General features: G+C 46.2%; 1 protein-coding gene across 3 annotated transcripts; it reads right to left on the bottom strand.

Moving 5' to 3' along the window:
• Window positions 1–5,197: 5,197 nt before the first annotated feature.
• On the bottom strand, window positions 5,198–19,967 carry LOC133413431 (metal transporter CNNM3). Of its 3 annotated transcripts, none has more exons than XM_061697806.1 (11): window positions 17,710–19,967; window positions 16,025–16,359; window positions 14,707–14,883; window positions 13,285–13,442; window positions 13,082–13,225; window positions 11,690–11,848; window positions 10,198–10,367; window positions 10,037–10,133; window positions 9,428–9,871; window positions 9,230–9,281; window positions 5,198–7,317 (listed from the first exon to the last, which is right to left on the bottom strand). In XM_061697806.1, the coding sequence occupies exons 1-10, from the start codon at window positions 18,427–18,429 to the stop codon at window positions 9,238–9,240; spliced, it is 2,448 nt and encodes an 815-aa protein (XP_061553790.1). In that variant the 5' UTR covers window positions 18,430–19,967; the 3' UTR covers window positions 5,198–7,317; window positions 9,230–9,237. The 3 variants fall into 3 exon arrangements, with proteins under 3 accessions (XP_061553790.1, XP_061553791.1, XP_061553789.1); XM_061697807.1 differs by lacking the exon at window positions 9,230–9,281 and having other exon boundaries at window positions 9,428–9,578; window positions 9,741–9,871; window positions 17,710–19,966; XM_061697805.1 differs by lacking the exon at window positions 9,230–9,281.
• Between the last annotated feature and the right edge of the window lie 862 nt (window positions 19,968–20,829).

Raw genomic sequence — 20,829 nt, 5'->3', positions numbered from 1 at the left:
TGTTCTCTTTTCTTCATGAAAGCGAAGTTCCGGAAACGGGTGCGGCATTGACGCCGCTGAGCGCAAGTTCCAGCAGATGGCGCTGGCGTGAAAAAGGCTCGTTGCCACGCAGTAAACGCTGACCGAGCCGCAGCTGGGCATTTCGCCGCGCAGCTTTCCGAGACGCGAGCCGTCGTTCGGTCCGATTTACGGGCGCTGAACGCAACGCAAAACAAAGACGATGACAACTTGCGGATTCAAAACAATCACGTAAGTTAGCTTAATGCTAACACATAAGAGGAAATGGCATCAATGGGCAAACGGTCAGCGCATGTGGCAGAAGCGATACTTTAACCCGCACAACCCAGCGACACATGCGGATGGGTAATACAAAAACTCGGAGGCATATATTCTTTATCCTCTGCAAAACAACATGGCTGAGATTACTGCCGCTCACTTGCAGTAGTTGTGAAAGTCTTCGTTTGTGTCTTGCATGACGATTATACTGCCCCCCTGGTGGCCGATTTGTGCACACCAGAAGGAGCTTCAATGGATTAATCAGTTCTTTACATTCTATTTCGTTATTACATGTTTTCATAAGGTACAATATTCTAGCGTATTCTATTCAGGAAACATTTCTGAAGAGGGCTGCAACAGATAAATGGCACTTTCATTCATTTCAATGGGGAAAGAGGATTTGCGATACGAGAGAGTCACGGAATGAATTAAATGCGTCAAGTCTTTTTTTTTTTTTTTTGAGCAGGAACTATTGTCAGATATTTGCTGAAAAACTCACCTGCTTGGGACCTCCTGTCCACTAGAGGGCCCTGCAAAGGTGCCACGCAAACACAAAAACAGGAAGAACGATATGTCTCGCAGAAGACAAAATGGCGTCAACGCGCTAATCGAAATGGCGGCTGGTTCAGCTTTTTTTTTTTTAAGTGAAAAAGTAAGTGTCGCTTCTCTTATTTGTGGTTTGGCATTGGCAAATTGATAATTTTTTTGCGGGGGAGAGCATGTTCTCTGTTATTTGCTGTTCCTGGGCTCAGGCCAAAGCCACGTCTAATATAAAAATACTGCTCTGGCGCCATCTGGTGACATTTGGTCAGAAGCAACTATTTTGAACTGAAGGGAGGAGCCGTAGCCTTGTCGAATAGAAAAAAGTGCTTTGCCGCCATCTCGTGGCTCGTGTGGGCAGCTACAGCATCTTTTGGGTGGCCGTCAATTCCAAACACAAAACGTCTTCACGCTAACTACTAGCTCGCAGATGCGACAGCATTCTTTTTCGCCGCTCGCGTCATGTTGTTGCTAGGCAGGATTCACTGGGCTCACTCCGACATGCTCATTGGCCGATAAAACCTGATGACTTGACACACCGGTGATCCGTTTTCACTTAATCGGTCCAAAAATGATCGATCGACTCCAAAGAACGTCCTTGGTCATCGATGTACGCCAGCGACGTATATTGACGAGCACAACAATTAAATCCTCTACCACTAGATGGCAGAAACCTTGTATCCACTACTACAAAAACTACTACTATAACTATTAGAAGTACTCGTTGTCCGACTTTCACGACTATTACAACTACGACAAACCCTACGAGGATTAATGCAACTCCAACAACTAATACTTTAAGTTGGAGTACTACTCGTCAAACCACTACTTTTACAATTACAACTTCGACTTCTACTAGTAATCAGAATCAGAATCAGAATCATCTTTATTTGCCAAGTATGTCCAAAACACACAAGGAATTTGTCTCCGGTAGTTGGAGACAAATTTCAAGAGTCTTTTATTTTGAAATGCCACATCAGATTTTGATGGGACCTCTCCTGTTGGAGACTTGGGATGGTGTAGTGTCCCCCAGAACTGGTCTGGTGTTGTGATAACTCGGATTTGGTTTTTTTTAAAGAATTTTTGAAATCCATGATCATGACAGTGAAATATAGCAATTTCAGTGGACTTTTATTTTGAAATGCCACATCAGATTTTGATGGGACCTCTTTTGCTGGATACCTGGGGGGGGGGGGGGGGGGGGTGTAATGTCCCCCAGAACTGGACCGGTGTTGCGATATCTCATTAAAAAGATTTAACAGATTGTTTTCAGTCATGGGTAATGAAAGCAACATATGCAGTTTTCAGAGATTTTTATTTTGAAATACAATATCAGATCTTCATCAAACCTCTTTTCGCGGAGTCCTTGGTGGTCTGTCACACAGATCTGAACTTGTCTTGCGATACCAATGGGATTATGTTGGGGTGGCTTTGACTCAGTCGGTAGAACAGGTTCGAATCCCTGCTACGACTTTCTGCATGTCGAAGTTTCCTTGGGCAAGACACTGAACCCTAATTGGCTCCCAGTGGGCCTGGCAGCGCCTCGCATGGCAGCAGTCGCCCATTGGTTTATGAATGTGTGTGTGAATATGAGTCTTTGTAAAGCGCTTTGGCCACTGTGATGATGTAGATAAAGCGCTATATAAGTGCAGTCCATTTACCATTTATTTTTCCTCAGATATCAAATAAAGTAAATTTTTTAATGTATGTATGTATGTATTGTATCTCAAGATTCAAATTAACTTTGCTGGTTGCATTCCTTAACCGAAGAGCACTGACGTCCGTATTATTGGGAAGCTTTTATTTTGAAGGTGGCTTCGCCGCGAGTTGGCGACCTATTACCGTAATGCCTAGTATGAACAAAATGAGGGGCGGCTGGCTTGACTGCTACTTTACGCGTGGAGGCTGGCTTGACCGCAGTGATATTATTGGGAGAAATTTCCACGCTTCCAATTTTGGTTCCTTTTGAGACTTTTTGTTCCTGTCGCTTCCTTTGTCTCAAGGCGACGCTTTGCGATTGGCTCGCTCTGGTCACGTGCCATCGTGCCGCCCTCCCCTTTTACAAATATGACCCCCGGGCGCCATCTTGCGGTGCAATCTTTTAGTTTGTCTGCGATTTGAAAGAGTTGCGATGCCGAGTTCCACTTTTGAAGACATACAAATAAAACGTTGACGTTTGAACACTTGGGAGCATCAACCTATCTGAGTTGTCATCCGAAGTAGATACATTTTTACGATGTACTTATACTTCATGTTTTGTTATCAAATATGTGGCTAATTCCAAGATATTGATCTCGTGTGTTAATCCGTTTTTTGACATCCAAGGGTGCCGTTGTGTCAACAAATGTAAATGTAATTCATTATTTTACTTTGAGAAAGTACTTGAAATAGTTACACTAGTGCCATTTTCAAGGAGGTAACTAGTAGTTGAAGTTACCGACAACTACATTTCCCAAGTCATCTTACCAACGCTGCATACGACTGAGCCGACTCGTACGGACGATTTTTTGGGGGGCTTCGACTTCCGAGCGAAAATTGGAGATAATATAAAAGTGCTTTATGGCAGCAGCGGACACAGCTGGACTCGCTTCCCAAATGGGGCTGAAGTTTCATTTACTACATTTACCATTCTAAACCAAAAAATAGGACAATATAATCATGAAATTAAATATAATTTTTTTTGAATGGCAACTGAGTTTCACGAATCGAGCACAAATGCCAAATTGTCGTGATGACGATGCGGGTCGGAGGCACGCAGATGGCCCCGCGTGACTCCGAGCGCGTGGCCGCCGAACGAGAGCAGGCGGAGCGGCACCGGTGCATTGTGGGAGCCCGGTGATTGTGAAGTCCGACGACAAAAGTTTGCGCAACGTCATCACAAGCGCTCAACTCCAGTTACACTTCCGAGCTCCATCCCAATAATTGCATTCATTGATTATTCCCGACGGTCGATTGTGTTCACTTGGTCGCTGGATTGGGATGTTTTTTTTTCTTTTCTGTCCAATCAGATGTCAGCCTGTATGCGTTGCCATGCCAACGTAATCTGCCCGAGGCCTTGGCAATCCACTGCAACCCCACGGATCAGAAACGCGATCAGATTCCCGTTTCAAATGGATCCTCGCAGGCCACAGCTACGACGACGAACCTTTATGCTGCAAGTCCTCCTAGCTTCTACTTCGATTAGGTACTACAACTACCTTTGCTGCTCTCACGTCCACACCGAACACTACAAGAACTACTCCTATTACCAGAACAGATGATAGTACCATAGTTGCTAGCATGCCATCAACTACTCCTACTTTTGACTGCTTCTTTTACCTCCACTACAACTGTTACTTCGATGATCTTAATTGTGTCAACTGAGCGCCGGCATTCTGTCGACGATGACGTGTCCCCCGTCATTCCATTTGCAGAATAATTCCATTGGAAATGTGATCGGTGACAGAAACGGTCCCATTGTCGATATAGTTGAGGTACTACGAATTGTGAAGGGCGTGGGCAGCTGAGCTTGACATGGCAACACCTGGAGGCTGAAATCTGATTGGCCCTCCTTTTAAAGTTCTTTGTCTTTCCGGTTTATTGTAGTTCGGCCACCATTCTTGTAGTCTTTTGAGAAAATCAGTTGAACTTCATTTTGACCACGTGACGTCCTTCTAAAGATGGTGCGGCAGCTGTCTGGTGATTTGTCTTTCCGGTTTGCTGTGGTTCATCCACCATTTTTGTAGTCCTTTGAGAAAATCCGTTGAACTTCATTTTGACTTGACAATACGAGAACACAAATACATGACAACATGTTAATAACATGACGACAAAATGTGAATATGATAACACAGTAACCTGAAAACCTGCTGACATGACAAAATGAAAGTAGGAAATGACCACACACGAGCAAGTGACAACATGAGACTAAGAAAACGTGCAAACATGATAACATAAAGTAAGACTACGTGATAACATGACACTATAATTGCATGACATCGCAACGTTAACATTGCGACATAACATTACAACACAACACGGTAACAAAAATGACTTGAAAACATGTCGGCATTATAACAGCATGACAACATAAAATGACAACATGACGATCTCACATGACATGGAAACACAACATCGTAACATAAATGAAAAAAATGGACATGATAGCGTGACAACACGCCAACATAAAAATAATGACATGACAACATAACTCAACATCACAATAACGTGGTAGCAAATGATAAAAAGACTAAACAGGCTGCTAGGCTAGTATCCAGTAAGATAATGCTATGCCACACTTGTCCTGTGGGAGGCGCTGTTACATCACAGCCGGCAAAAGTAACTGTGGAACTGTTAGCAAAAAAGCTAGCATTTTTTCGGAATATAGAAAAGACACACGTCATTTAGAACAAGGGTGACTTTATTTCCTAGTAAAATGTAATCATTGAAAGTATTAAATCCAATGTCGTTGCTGCGGAAAAAAACGATTTAAAAAAAATGCACAAAGAAGAAGTGATTGAATAACTTCAAACTCATCTAAAAACTACTTGCTAACTACATCCTGCACTTTGACATGAATACTTGCACTCTTCATTTTTCTTTTTTTACATTCACGTTTTATACAAAAAAAAGTTATTTCAATAAAACTATTTGAACAAATCTTGGAATCAAACAAGATTTTCATATCAAGTGCTAACAGCCGTTGATGAAACGGATATGGAATGAGAGAACACACGTGATAGCTCATTAAGTAGCGTGATGCTCATCACGCTCACGAGGGTCTAACACTGAGCTTGTTGTTGGCGCCAATATCGCTTCTTCAAAAAAACGTCGAAAACAAGTCCTCAAAAGTTACTAATCAACCTTCTCAAATGACAATAGTCCAACCATAACTCATCTTAGCGCTTAGCCTGTCAAATGCTCACTAAATAAAAACATGTTTTGAGGTTTTCTGAACCAGAAACATAAAAAGTCAACTGAAAGGAATCGTCAGCATGACAAACGTTAGCATAGCCACTAAGCAGCTGAGCCTTCGTACCATAGCATTGACCTCCAAAGGCAAGGAAGCTTAAGTTAGCATGTAAGCTTACGTGTCAAGCCAATAGTTCATTCATTCAAATGAATGATCAGTGACATGTTAGCTTCCAGGATGGTACATTAGGAAAATTAGCCTCATTAGCATTGGCTAAAACTTTGGCATGCACTTGATTAATATCAAGAGGTTGTCAGAAGAAAAAAAAGAAATGTATATTTGGCTAACGAGCCCGATGCTAATCACACACACCACGCTAATGAGGGTCTAACGCTAAGCTTATTGGTTTTAGTTTCTCTTCTTCATAAAACTACCAAACCAAAAGAGCTCAAAGGGTAGCCTTGCTAAATCGGCTAATCCGCCTTCTCAAACGACGATTGTCTAACCCAAGCTTAGTTTAGCACTTAGCCTGTCAAATGCTCACTAAATAAAAACACACATTTGAGCGTTTGCTTTAGCGAAAACACAAAGTCAACAGAAAAGAATTGTCAGCATGCTCAATAACATAGCCACAAGCTAACTTAGCATTAGTACCTTGGTATTGACTTCCAAAGGCAAGGGAGCTAAAGTTAACATGTAGGCTTACGTTTAAAAGCAATGGTAACGTAAATACAAATATCATCAACAAAGTGACAAGTTAGCTTCCAGGAGGGAAGATTAGCTAAATTAGCCACGTTAACTTTGGCATGCACTTATGATAATGAACCGTGTCAGCTGGTCCAAGTTTAAAAAAACAACAACAACAAAAAACAACAAACAAAAGAATAACTACTTCGCAATGTGTGCAGGACTTCTTCGTTCAGGGACGTGTTCGCATGTTAGCATGCTAATCATGACGCTCACACACGGAGAGACAAAAGGACGAGGGCCAATGTGCTAGTTTGGGGTTCCAGTAAAGGATGAGTCAACGTTTCACACACACACAAATTGTTGCTGTTGTTGTAAAACAAAAGACAAATGATCAATCAACGAAAAGAACCAAAGAGACGCTAGCTAGCTACGCGGCTACCTTGAGAACGAACAAACAAAACATCGAATGGAAAAATGTTTAAAGTGTCGCTTAAGTTTGAATGAGCTTTTCTGTGACATGTTTGGCAAAGAAACTTTTTGATGAGCAAATCTTTCGGCGGTCAGCATCGACAAAGCCCAAACGCCCACTCAGCGTAACCACGGAAACCAGCCCGACGGGTCACGTGACCATCTGGCCTACGGCGCGCGTGCGTCGCTCGTTTGATGAATTTGTGACCGAACGGACGGATGCTCACACGCACACACTTTGACACGGTTTTGTAAGAAAGGCACCGCCCTAATCAACCAAATCAACGTAAATATAATACAAATCTACACAATAATAATATTAATAATGATAATTACAATGACATAAAAGGAACAGAGAGCAGTGTTGTCCAATCAGACGAACGTTTGAAGTGGACATCGCTATGCACGTGCCTCTTCTTCATCTTCATCATCTTCGCCTTCTTCTATTCCACCTGCAGGCAGACAACCAATGAGAGCAGAGCACAGGAGAGGGGGCGGACACATGGTGTGACGTGACCAATGAGAGGGAACGGCAATATCTAATGCAATGTTAAAATTATAATAAGGAGAAAAACAACATTTCAAAAACATAAATAGATTTAAGAAAAATATGATTTGAAAATGAACCAGCTAACCAAAATGTTGTAAAAAAATGATACCTGAAAATCAAATCAATTCTTGAAATATTGTTTAAAATAAAACGCAAATGAATTCAATCATATTAAAAAATAAAATACAAATGCAAAAATCTAATTCATGTTAAAACAACATTTGAAAATGAAATGTTTAAAGGTCCCATATTTGGTTGATTTCAACCTCTATAGAGTGACTCTCGAAAAGTGTCAATTTCATTTGAAAACAACACCTTGGTTTTGTCATACGAGTGTCCGGAAAAGGCCCCTCTGACGGCTACTTCCGTTTGACCCACGTTCGTATCCGCTTTGTCCAGATTTGGCTAAGCCCGCCCCCTTTCCTCTGAACGGTCGCGAGAGGACACGTGTTTGTTCAGTCGACAGCGCTGGCTCGGGAGCGGAGAGGTCGGCGGAGATCTTCGCTAGTGACGTCGATAAGCCGGAGAAATTCCAATGAGCCGATTTCAGGCCTCTCGGCAGAAAAACGTCCGCAGCTCACGAAGTCGTCGTGGACCATTTCAATTCGCATTTCACATGTTCACTGGGGCGCCAGAGAGACAATATTACATCGCAAATACTAGGAAAAGTTGGTTTGGTAAAATATGGGACCTTTTTTCAATAAAAAAAGCTAAGAAATCTAAAAAACTAAAAGCTGCTTAAATTAACAAATTGATGAAATGTTAAAAAAATAAACTAAATTTGAAAAAATAATATTGCTCAAAATAAAAACTAAAGAAATGAATGTTGAAAGCAAATTAGTGCTAAAATTCAAAATCAATTATATAAATGTAAAAAATTTGAAGTTGAAAATAAAAAACAATGCTGAAATTAACAAATTCCAAAAATGTTTCAGAGAAAATCCATCCATCAATCCATCCATTTTCAACACCGCGGGACGCCGGAGCCTATCCCAGCTGACTTGGGGCGAAAGGCGGACTACACCCTGAACTGGTCGCCAGTCAGTCGCAGGGCACATGTAGACACGGACAACCATTCGCACTCACTGAGTGGGAACGGAACCCACGCTGCTCGCACCAAAGACAGGCGAGTGTACCGCTACACCATCAGTGACTGTTTCAGAGAAAATATAATGATAACAATAAAAACTAAATGAACGTTAAAAGCAAAATGATGCTGAAATTCAATATAAATTCAACGAACATTTTTTTTTTTTAAAAAACATTCATCCTTTTCTCGTACCGCTCCTCACGCGGGCCGCGGTCGTGCCGGAGCCTATCCCAGCTATCATCGGGCAGGAGGCGGGGTAGACCCTGAACCGGTCGCCACCCAATCGCAGGGCGCATACAAGCAAACAAACCATTCGCGCACACATTCACACCTGCGGGCAATTTACAGTCTTCAATTGACCTACAACGCATGTTTTCGGGATGCGGGAGGAAAGCCACGCAGGCACGGGGAGAAGATGCAAACTCCACACGGGCGGGGCCGGGGATTGAACCCCGCTCCTCGGAACTGTGAGGCAGATGTGCTAACCGGTCGGCTGCCGTGTTAAAAACAGAATGATCCAATACAAAATAAATGTTGATAATAAATACACACATTTTTGACAACGTGACCAATGAGAGCAGAGCAAGGGGGGCATTGTCGTAATTGACCGATGAGGGTCAAAAAGAGTTGCAAACACCAACACACACATGCGGGCACGGGCACGCACACGCACACACACACACACACACACACACACAGATGTAGCGTGTATGGTTGCGTTCACCTGCCGCACTAGCAGTAGTTGTCAATGGTGTCAAAGAAAGAGAAGCTCAAGTCTGGAGGAGAAAGTCAGGAAAGAAAAGAACAGATCTTGTAGTGTTGTTAGGTTCAGCTGACAGGAAAGGGGAAGCGGTTAGCGTTAAGGTTAAAGAGGCGAGGGCGGGTTCGGCAAGGAGAGCGGCCGGGCGCCGCGCGGGCAGACCTTGCGCGGCCGAGGCCACGTTCCTGTCGTTGAGCAGTTTGGTGTGACTGTTGGGGAGGATCTTGATCTCGGGCGGCTCGGGGCTCGGGCCGCCGCCGCCGCCGCCGCCCCGCGACGCCGTTAGAGCGTTCAGGTACTGGAGGCGGGTCACCTGCACGCACACACGGACACGCGTGCGCTGCGTGAACGGGAAGGGAGCCACGCGCGCGCTCACGCAAACAGTCGGAGCCTCACACACAAAGATGGCCTCTCGACATACACGCGTGGTCCCGCGCACACGCAAGGTCACATGTGCGCGCGCACACGCACGTACCCGGATGAGCTGCAGGTCGGTGAGCGCTCTGACTGTGTAGTCCGGACAGTAACTGGACGGGCTGGCCGCCTCCGACGCGTCAAACGGATCTCTGGGAGACTGACGCTGACTCGACGCTGGAGACTGGTGCGCTGTACGTACACACACACACACACACACACACACACAAGTGTTCTTTTAGCAAGTAATAATACATTTTTGCTTTCTAAATACAATCAAAAAAATACGTTTGAGAAAGGTCAAACATTGATGTTTGAGTACCAAATGCTTTGCATTGTCGCAGTTCCCAGCCTCACCTGAGGACGGCAGCGTTAGCGCCGACACGCCGTAATACGTGAAAGCGCCGTTGTCGAACTTGAGGCCTTCCTTGCCGATCTCCACCTCCACTCGACCCTGCCCGACGACACAAATGCACTTGAGTGTCATCGGCTCCTCGGGATTGACGAAACGCGCTCACCTGCAGCAGCAGTATGAAGTAGTCCACCGGGTGGTTGCGCGTGTACAGGTAGTGCGCGGGGCTGAGGCGGTTGCCGGGGTCGAAGTGCACCTCCTGGTTGACGCTGGGGTGACGCAGAAGGTGGAAAAGGATCTTCTCGGACACGCGTGCCGGACTGAAATGCTCCACCTCTGATCCACATCAAAGACAGGAGGCTACGTTACGTACTCCGACAACTTTCAAGGCACTTACTGTATTTGACATTTGGAAAAATCTCACGCGACACCACTGACATATATCGCGCGACGAAAAAGAATGAACCCTTCGCAATTTCTTACACCGCTGCAGGAATTGGTTATAAAATGCGTTCGGGTCTTCATCTAAATCGCAACTCATACCACACAAACAATTATGTTCTCATATTTTTATTGGCAATAACATAAACGTTGACAAGACGGGGAGGCAAAAACGAGTCAACTTCGAGGCTACGGATTCTCCAAGAGTTCATCAGAGTCAGCTGTGAGTCAACCTGGAGTCCAATCAATATGACAAGATTGGAGGTGTGGCTTAAAACTGCGCTGGCCACAAGAAAACACATCACTTCAGAAATGAAATACAATTTTAAAAATTCTCTTGTTGAGAAGTATATACCACGCCTCGCTCAAATGAGCTCTCAGAAGCCGTACGGTGAGGAATTTTTGATTTGTATCAAGCCGGAAAGTATCTCTGAAAGTCTTCACCTTCATCAGCCCACAGTTGTACAAACTGACGATAAATGGAGAGAGTTCAGCACTCACTGCGGCTTCTCTTCCGAGAAGTGCCCGTCCTGTAAAGACGACTGCAAGAGCACAGTGCAGAGTACCGACCCGATCAGGTCAAGAAAAACCCCAGTGTGTCAGCTGAAGACTTCCAGAAACCGCTGGCACATGACAACATCTGCCATATGTAGAACACGAAACAAGAACGGGGTTCATGGAAGAACACCAACGAGGAAGCTGTTGCGATATAAAAAAAATAAAAAAAAACGTTGCTGCGTGTTTGAAGTTGCTAAAAGGACACTTGGATGTTCCGCAGCACTACTGGCAAAAATAGTCTGTGGACGGACGAAGCCAAAGTTGAATTGTTTGGGAGGAACGCACAATGTCCTATGTGGAGAAAAGAATGGCACAGCACACCGACATCAAAACCTGATCCCGACTGTGAAGCATGGTAGAGTGAGTGTCATGGTATGGGTGTGCTTTGCGACCTCAGGGCCTGGACAGCTTGATATCATCAATGGAAAAGTTCAATTGACACATTCTGGAGTGGCCCAGTCAAAGTCCTGACCCCAACCCCAGTGAGAAGCTGTGGCATGACCTCAAGAGATCTACCTTTTCACAGCAGACATCCCCGCAGGAATCTTGACCACATTTGATGACCAATTTATGCAGCAATGTAAGAAATTCCAACGGGTTCACATATCTTTCCCTCCCACGGTAGTGAATAGGAAATAGAGGAGGACAACAGCACGCACCTCTGGAGAGGAAGCGGTGCGTGGCGAGCAGCAGCTGCGGCGACGTCCTGATCTTGGGCTCTCCTTCGGGCGTCTTGAAGAGCGAGAACTCGTCGGGGGTCCCTCGAGGCTCCGGCGGGATCTCCGGGGGGGGCAGGGGACGCTTCACCTTCCTGTCCACTGCAAAGTCGCTCCGGTCAAACACGAGGCGCAAAGAAATGACGCAGAGTTTTGTCGTGACTCCTCCTCGTGACTGGGCGACAAGTCAGCCCTGAGATCAGGGGTCTCCGGGGGCCGCCGGCGATAAGAGTCAAGTATTTCACAAAAAAAAGGGCTGCACGATATTTGGTTTGAGCATCGTCATCGCGATGTACGTGTGCGCAACAGTAAAATCGCAGGGTCTGCTGCGATGTTGGCGTACTGCAGTACACAGTGAATCGAGTGTAATGTTAAAGTTCAACAGCAGGCACGCTGCAGCGACGTGAGTGCGCGAGGTGCGTTCAGGGACAATGCGTAAATACAATACATAGCTGTAAAGATGGATTTCTTGGGAAATTATTTGTCACGAATGCTTTAGTTAAAACACAGTTGGTTTGCACGTTAAGGACAAAAGTCCCGTTTTTGTTTTAATTGCTCATTTAAAAAAAAACAAAAACAACAACATTCAAGCAACATGTGTGGACTGAATGGGGGGCAACAATGGGGAAATGAAATGCCAGCATTTGGAGGGTAACAACCCGTCAACATATTGGGAGAGAAACATTTTTGGACTGGCGAACTTGGTTCAACATTTTTCATTTTTCATTTTTGGATCGATGAATTGAACTTTGAACTAGTTGGCGTAGAAAAGAAACTTTCCTAACGCTGATCATGTATTATTTCACATTGCAGTATATATTGCACGTTGAAAAAGAAGAAAAAAAAAGAAAGAAAATGGCAATGTGACTTTTTTCCCAAAATCGTTCAGCCCGAGTTTAAAGTGATAAAAAAAAAAAAAAGCCCAACTACGCAATCCAATTGTCTCAATCTTTATTATGAACGATTCAAAACCGGATTGGTGTACCGGTCCTCTCTCTCATCTCCCTGGTACTTTGCATACACCTCAGCATGTGTAGTTGAGTAATTATGACATCTGATGTTGTATTTTTGGAGCACCGCAACTTTGACGTCAAGTAGGGGGCCGCAAAATATCGTACGACTGGCCTCAGTCGGCCCCCGGGCCGTGAGTTTGAGACCCCCCCCCCCCACAATTTTTTTTTTTTTTTTTTTTATTGCTTGACGATATATCACGATCATTTTTGTTTGCGGCTTTTGAAAAAGGTGTCGAGGTTGTTGTAGCGTGCCTCGTGAACTTATTGAAAAGCGAAATCCGCGAACCCAAACGTCACCCCGGCTCGCTTCACGAGGACCTACGGTAGCCGTCCGACTCGTCCAGGATCTCCGACTTGATGATCTCCTCGATGACGTCCTCCAGCGTGACCAATCCCAGCACCTCGTAGAAGGGGTCGCCCTCGCCCTCGTTATTGACCTTCTGCACGATGGCCATGTGAGAGTTGCCTGAACGCAAGCGGCTAACGTTAGCGTCGCGGCCGCGCGGGCCGGCGATCCCGCCTCACCTTTCTTGAACTCCTCCAGCATGGCGTCCAGCTTGGTGTCGTTGAAGACGAAGTGCAGCGGGTGGTTGTAGAACTTGGTGATGGTGGTCATGGGCGTGCGGTCGTCGGGGTCCACCAGCGCCAAGTCCTTCACGTACAAGATCTCCACGATGTTGGACCTGCACGCCGTCACGGGACCCACAAATCGCAAGTCACGACCGCTGTCGCGTTCAACTGGGAATACTAGAGCCGCCTGCATGTCACTGATCGATTTTTTAAAATCGGTTATTCCACCGATTCTTCCATCCAATAATCCCCGCCAAAAAGTCTGATGAAAATGTATTTTCCCATTCGAGTTTATTGCAAAACCATTTTTTCCCAATCACCGTTTATTCACTGCTTATTGTGGTTTATTTGGTATTGTTTGATGATTGAACAAAAGCAAATAAACCACAAGTCAGTAACATCACACAAGAGGGAGCGACGTTGCACGTACGCACTCGCTAGGCTTTTTGAAAGCCAGATGGACTTCTTGGCTACCGACGGCTGCAAATGACCAACATTTTCAGAATACATTCAAATGACTTCTTTTTTCCAACAATTGATTCTGATTTGGTAACATGTCAGAAAATGGGCAAACATGTCGATTGTTGCTTCCCAACTTCAAAGTAGATGTTTGCAAATATCTTGATTAAACACAGAAGACAACAGAGGTCAGCGACAAATGTATCGGCTACGATATTTGGAGGTGATTTAAGACAATTTGGATGTGCTGAATCGTCGGTTTTGCTCAATCAGGTCAACTTTTGGAACAATGGCCACATTTTTTTTCATGTATTTGTCATTGTATTATGTAAGAGTTTTTGCTTAAGAGCCTCAAATAAACGCAGGTTCGCGTCCTGAATTTTCAACGACGACGACGTAACGTTCAATTTACAGATCATTATATTGATCAGTTTACTATTTAACTTACCGTAAGCAAAGTTTGTAACATTTGATGAATAAACTTAACAACTTGGCACTACAACCTTACGTGAGCAAGAGAAACGGACGTCACGTTCGGATTCAGCCATGCAAAATTGTCTGAAATCAGTCGGAAAAACCCGACCACTTCAAAAATGGACATTTTCGGACGCCAGTGCAATCAGCCTGCTTTCGTGAAGGACGACGGGAATTTCAGATCTCGCGTTGAGAGGCTGAAATCAGAGGATTTGAACAATTGCAACGATTTCATCGATTCATTTGATGATCGATTAGTTGTCAACTAATCGTGACGCCGCTAACGATACGTGACTCAACTGCGAAACTATCAAGTCAAAGTGGACTTTTAGGCTGTAAACAAGTTAGTCTGGCTGAAATCGTATCGAATGAGCTTTGTCTACAATTGGTGAGAATTGACACACGCGCACGTCGAGCGGTCCAAGTTCGAGTTCGAGCGCCCACCTCTCCTCCTCGTAGATGGGCACGCGCGTGTACCCGCTCTGCATGATGTCCGACATGGTGGAGAAGTCCAGCACGGTGGAGCTGGGCAGCATGAAGCAGTCCTTGAGGGGCGTCAAGATGTCCTCCACCGTCTTACTGCGCAGCGTCCCGCGACTGAACTCCTCCTTCACGAACTCACTAAGCGGCAAAAGCCGCACGCACACACGTGGAAGTGTCACGGTTATGTACAGCGGGGTGTCCATTTTGCACAGTCATCAAATTCCCACGTTTGCAGGATTCCGCCTTTGACGTACAGCGTTTACGTCCTCCGTCCGCATTTCAAAACGGACCGAAAGCATTCCAGTTTCAACCTCATTCAAGACAAACATGAGAGGATTTTTCCCCTTCCCACTTTTCCAGTCCAGCGGACCCCGCACGTTTACGATTCGGCATTTGCGGCGTCAACTATCCGTGGATTTGTTGGGGAACCTAACCGCCTATGTTCGAAAAACAAAGTTGTTGTTTTTTTTAACCCGAATCCCCTCCGATTCACTTTCCCCCCCTCCATCCCTCTTTTATTTGCATTTTTTCCCCCTTTCATTGGCAATTATAATTCGCGCCACTATATTTGCCATTTTCCAAGAAAAAATTCTCCAATAAACGCATCCATCCATCCATTTTCCGCTGCGCTTGTCCTCACGCGGTGTCGCGGGCGTGCCGGAGCCCATCCCGCCTATCTTCGGGCGAGAGGCGGGCGGCTACACCCTGAACCGGTCGCCAGCCCATCGCAGGGCACATAGCAACAAACCGCCATTCGCACTCACATTCACACCTACGGGCAATTTAGAGTCCACCATGAAGCGACAGCGCACGTTTTGGGGACGTGGGAGGAAAGCGGAGTGCCCGGAGAAAAGCCACGCAGGCAAACATGCAAACTCCACACAGGTTTGAACCCCGGTCCCCACAACTGTGAGGCAGATGTGCACACCAGTCGTTCACTGCGCCGGTTTTTTGTTTCTCAAAATGACCTCATTTTCCACTATTCTCAACCATTTCAGCTTTTTAGGACATCTTGGGTTCTGTTTTTCACATTCCAATCATTCCCACTTGTTCAGAATTAAACATTCGCACGTCCAAATGATCTGACATTTGACATATTCTTCACCTCATTCCACATTCGCAACCAATGTAAACTATTCCAATTTCAAATTCTTCAGCTTACTTCGGGACATCTCCGATATTTCACATAATTCTCCGCCGTCGGTTTGCGATCATTTTTAGTCCCGAATAGGCCACGGAGACGTAACGCCGGGGCTAATGGAGGCGCGGGTGCCGGTACCTGTAGGGGTCGTTGACGCTGGTGCGGATCATCTCCATGGCCCGCTCCCTGATGCAGCAGGTGCTGATGTCCCGCCTCAGCGCCAGGTCCAGGACCAGCCCCAGGGGGCAGGACAGCGGGCAGGTGAGCACCATGCTCAGCCGGGCCAGCCAAGCGAGGCCCGGGGCCAGCCGGAAGCCGTGCACGGAGCACACGGCGTGAGGCAGCAGCTCGGCCAGGAAGAAGAGCGCGAAGGCGGCGGCGAAGGCGGCCGACGCCACCGAGCCCAAAACCCGGAAGAGAAGGACGCCCAAGGCGGAGTGGCCCAGGACGCACAGGAAGAGCAGCGAGCACGCCTGGCGAACACAACGCAAGCACAGGTGAGGGACTCCAGTCACACCGATTGCAGGACTAAAACTTCGGAAAGAGTCCGTGTGACTTGGACTTCGACTACATTGAAACCTTCCTTCTCGTGCGCTGGACTATTCCATCTTCTTACTTGATTCAGGAAGACAAACTTATTGGTGCGGTTGTGCGCAAAATGAAGGAAAGGTTTGAACTTTTTTCAGGGTGACACCAAATAACCGATACTAGAAAGAGCCAGACGCTCTTGCCAGTTGCGGTAGCGCTGCTGTCGGTGTCATCCAAGGAGGATGCGGTTGAGATCAAGTCGAGAGTGACGCGAGTGACGTTTTTGTGTGTTTTTTTTTTTAAAGATGGCCGTATTAGAGGGCTTCAAATGGAATATGAAATCGCTTGAAACTCCATTCAATGTTGATTCACCTTCTTAGACATTGCAGCAAAAGTGTGACGATTCACTTGTTCGATGATAAGAAGAATTTTGAAAACGCCGTAATGTGAATTCAGAGATTTGCTTCCAAGTACATTACACGCCTGAAGATTTGCTGAAAACGTGCGAGCTATGTTGTATTGAATTCGCGACAAGCCTTTTTTTTTTTTTTTTTTAGCTTTTCCTGCTTTTTGGGGGCCGTGGCTAAAACAGCGGCGCATGACGCACTTGGGAGTTGCCCCTCCCCCGCTATAAGAACTCGAGCACATTTCTTTGCCATCAGCCGCTATCCGGCGCAATTGCGATGTACAGTTAACTAGCTAGCTGAGGCTCGACCCCGAAAACGCATCGTCACTTCGCCGCTTTGGAGCGCCTCGTTGTCGGCCACGAGTGCACACACATCACGGAGAAAAAAGGCGGAAGAGCGAGGAGAGTTTGACGTGAACCGGGGCTTCGCGCAGGGGCGGTCGCTTCAGAGCGCCCCGTTGTCGCGGCGAGCCGGTAGGGTATATTCATGCCCCCGGAGGCCTAAAAGTGAGGCAAGCGAGGCAACGCTGGGAATAGAGAGCCTGGCGAACAACACGGCTTCAAACGAACCCCGTGACACGGAGTTAACGCAGCTAACCAATGACGTGACAGAGCAGTGCGGTGAGTTCAACGAGCGCCCGGACTTTGTTTTCGTCGGCTGGGATTCAGCGGAGACGGCGGCTTGCGTTACACCATTTCCAAGCCTCACTTTATACGGTTTTGTTTTTTTTTTAAATCGATGAAATTTGGCCGGATTGTCAACAACACTCTTGTCCGTGCCGTGCCATATTTATCTTCACTTTACAGCGACTTTGAGGCCTTTCTCCACTCAGGAAACTGGAGAATTATCTGCAATGCATCTTCTTTGTTGTTGTTGCTTTGCTTTTACCAGAAAGTTCCCTCTCCTCCTGACGGGCTCCAGGCGCTTGGCGGCGCGCTTCTCCTCCTCGGAACCGCAGCTGTGCAGCACGTACAGCTCCACCGGGTCGAGCCACAGCAGGCTGAGGTGGACCGTCCTCAGCAGCCCGCAGGCGAGCACCAGCAGCGGCACCAGCACCGCCAAGCCCCACGCCGGGATGTGCTCCGCGGGCAGAGGCTCGTCCGCGCTAACGCGCAGCCTGTCCTCACCCGCCGAGGTCCACTTGCCCCCGCTCTTCACGCACACGCGATGGGGGTTCTGCCGGAGGCCGCCAGGCCGGAGCTCCACCGTCAGCAGCCCGCTGCAATCCTCCTCCTGCTCCTCCGCGAAGGGCTCGTTCGCCTGGAAGGCGGCCTGCTGCCGTCCGTCTCGGTCCTCGCACGGGTCCCCGGCGGCCGCGGCTCCGGAAGCCTCCGCCGCGAAGGCCAGCCACGGCCAGGTCCGGTTCCTCAGGTCGGTTCCGAAGAGCCGCAGCTTGAACGAGGCTCCTCGCGGCGCCCAGATGATCCCCGCCTTCATCCACACGCGGCCCGCGGGGTCCTCCGGGCGCAGGCGCACGACGGGCGGCGCCGCCTGGCCGCTCAAGCCCAACCGGATCCCGCGCGACAACAATATCATCAACAGCAAGCGGAGACCTGCCAAGCTGGCCACCATATTGGAATTGCTCGGCCTGGCTCCGGGGCGGGGCATGTGACTGTACTCGGCGGCAGGCCCCGCCCGCTCGGGGCCGAGCCGCGTTCAAATCGCGGGACGAGTCGGAAACATGTCCACGACGACCACGCTCAACTCCGACACGGAACATTTGAGACAAAGTTCGCAGAACATTCATCTTAAAATATAATGGAAGACGCTCGAAGTGAATAATATGGATGGAATTCAACGAATTCACATTTGTGGCCGTGATACGCTTCACATCAAGGAACGTCTGTAATACGAAGCGCCACGTCATCTTTGTCGATATACAGGTTCGATAATTACACTGTAAATGCTCACTCGGGTGGCAGATCATAATTATCGATGAATAAACACGACTAAACGGCTAGATCGTGAAAATTCCTGGCACATAATGCAACTTAAGGGAGTCAACATGGCGCCTGTGAAACCGCGCGCATCGGCGGCCATGTTGGCTCCTCTTTCACTGGCTCGGAGGACATTTTGGCGCTGGGACGGTTCGTTGGTTTTTGTTTTGTTTTTGTTTTTTGTATGCGCGAGCCCGTGCCGCGTTCATATCAGGGGACAAACGACAACTCGACGTGCCGAAAACATGTTAAGCAGAATACCGAAATGTTACTAAATGGAATGCGTTTATATAACGTTTTATCTACACCATCACGGTACTCGCGTCGAGCGCACACCGAAAATTAAGTAATATGCGTGTAAACCATCAAAATAACGCCCATTTGTGGCCACCATATGCTTGACTTCATGGAACGCATAAGCACAACGTCATTTACCTTAAATATGTTCCATAAATGAACTTTAAATGCTCACCTGGAGGACAGAACACAACTAAGCATAGCAGATTTATTTATGTAGCACATTTCCTACACCAGGTAACTCAATGTGCTTTAAATCATTAACAACATAAAATAGTTGTTCATTTGATAATTGGTCAGTTGTCGATTAATCAATCGTTACGCCGGGTTGGCCCGATGTGCGGAGGACATTTTGGCGCTGGGATGCTTTGTTTACGTCTGCAAGACAAACACATTGGAGAGAATCTTATATTTCTTCAATGGACTTACCATTCATTCAACCATGCTACCAAGAATGTATGATATAATTATCAAAAGGACTGCCATACATTGTAGGGATATAACAATTAAGGGTGGTACCGATATTCGGCATTTTGACCAATATCAGTATAAGGCTTTTAAAACAAAAAACAACAGCCGCCAATAAGAGATCAATTTAAAACTGGGTAAACTTCAGAGAAGTATCTAGTTATTGAAATTTGTAGTTAACTTTCCAAGAGATGCTGCGAACCCTGGGACCTCCTTGCACTTTAAAAAAATAATAATAATAACTTAAATCAATAATAATAAAAGATTAACATTTCACCTACATTGAAATTTTGGAAAATTGTATTTACTGTATACAACTTCAGGGAGCCATTTATTTGTTGACATTTTCATTTAACTTTATAAGACTTGCTGTCCCGACTGGGAGCTCACGGCACATTTTGTTAAAAGTTTGTCTATTGTCAAAAAAAACAAAACAAAGTTTTAACATGTTGCAAATCTGAAAAGCTGTACAATAAACATTGAAACAAAGTCAAGTGTTGCAGTTTGTATTATTCAAAATATTTTCCCTTTTCCTGCAAATGAATATTAGCTCCAAATATCGGTTACCAGCCTACTTGACGATTAATAATCGGTATTGGCCCTGGAGAGAAAAAAAAAAAAAAAACTTGGTCTCCTAAATTGACAAGCTAAACTGAACAAATATTGTGTCATTAAATTGCTTGAATTTCTTCCCAAAAGTTTATTGGGTTCATTTCTGCTAGCGTTTCTCTTGGCTGCGCCGTTTCCAGTACGCGTCCACGATTATTTCCATTGCGGATTCGCTTCGAGGTCGGCGCAGCGGGCGCGCGTCCGTTTGATCGGCGTCAGGACGGATGAAGCCACACACACGTCGTGTAGAGAAATACAAGTCAGGTTTATTCGTGAACCCTTGACAGATTCTTCTGCCGCCTCTTACAAAACACGTTGCACGCGCTCCCGGCCGTCAAACATTGCAGAAGACACACAAAATATTCGCCAGCAAAGTCAAACGCGTTAATGAGTTTCTGCAAAAAGTCACCTTTGCATCCAAAACGTCAGCGCACCGGCCAGCACAGAAGATACACTCGTCGTACGACTTGGATTATTATTGTGCATTTGTCAATTTTGCAACGGGAAGGATGTTGATGCCTTTGGAAACTGTTTGAGCAATTTTTCCATTTTCTTCTTATCAAGCTTCACGTCCGTGCACTCGTATGCTTTTTGTCTTCACTAGCAAGACAATTCAACACACTCGTACAACCACCAGGGCCCAATATTGGAACCCCTAACGTTTTTGCACTACTCATGCGCTTTTGCCCAACAAATT

Source organism: Phycodurus eques, chromosome 15, assembly GCF_024500275.1.
Source record: "Phycodurus eques isolate BA_2022a chromosome 15, UOR_Pequ_1.1, whole genome shotgun sequence".
Classification (NCBI taxonomy): Eukaryota; Metazoa; Chordata; class Actinopteri; order Syngnathiformes; family Syngnathidae; genus Phycodurus; species Phycodurus eques.
Note: the sequence above shows the minus strand (reverse complement) of the source record. Positions and strands in the feature narration are given on the sequence as shown.

What these genes read in the sequence shown, in the direction of transcription:
- LOC133413431 (XM_061697805.1), bottom strand. Translation starts at nt 18,429, where the DNA reads ATGCCCCGCCCCGGAGCCAGGCCGAGCAATTCCAATATGGTGGCCAGC. An exon ending in GGAGGAGAGGGAACTTTCTG is followed by an intron (nt 16,360 to 17,709) that starts GTAAAAGCAAAG and finishes TGTGTTCGCCAG; the next exon opens with GCGTGCTCGCTGCTCTTCCT. An exon ending in GCTAACGCTGCCGTCCTCAG is followed by an intron (nt 9,872 to 10,036) that starts GTGAGGCTGGGA and finishes GTGTACGTACAG; the next exon opens with CGCACCAGTCTCCAGCGTCG.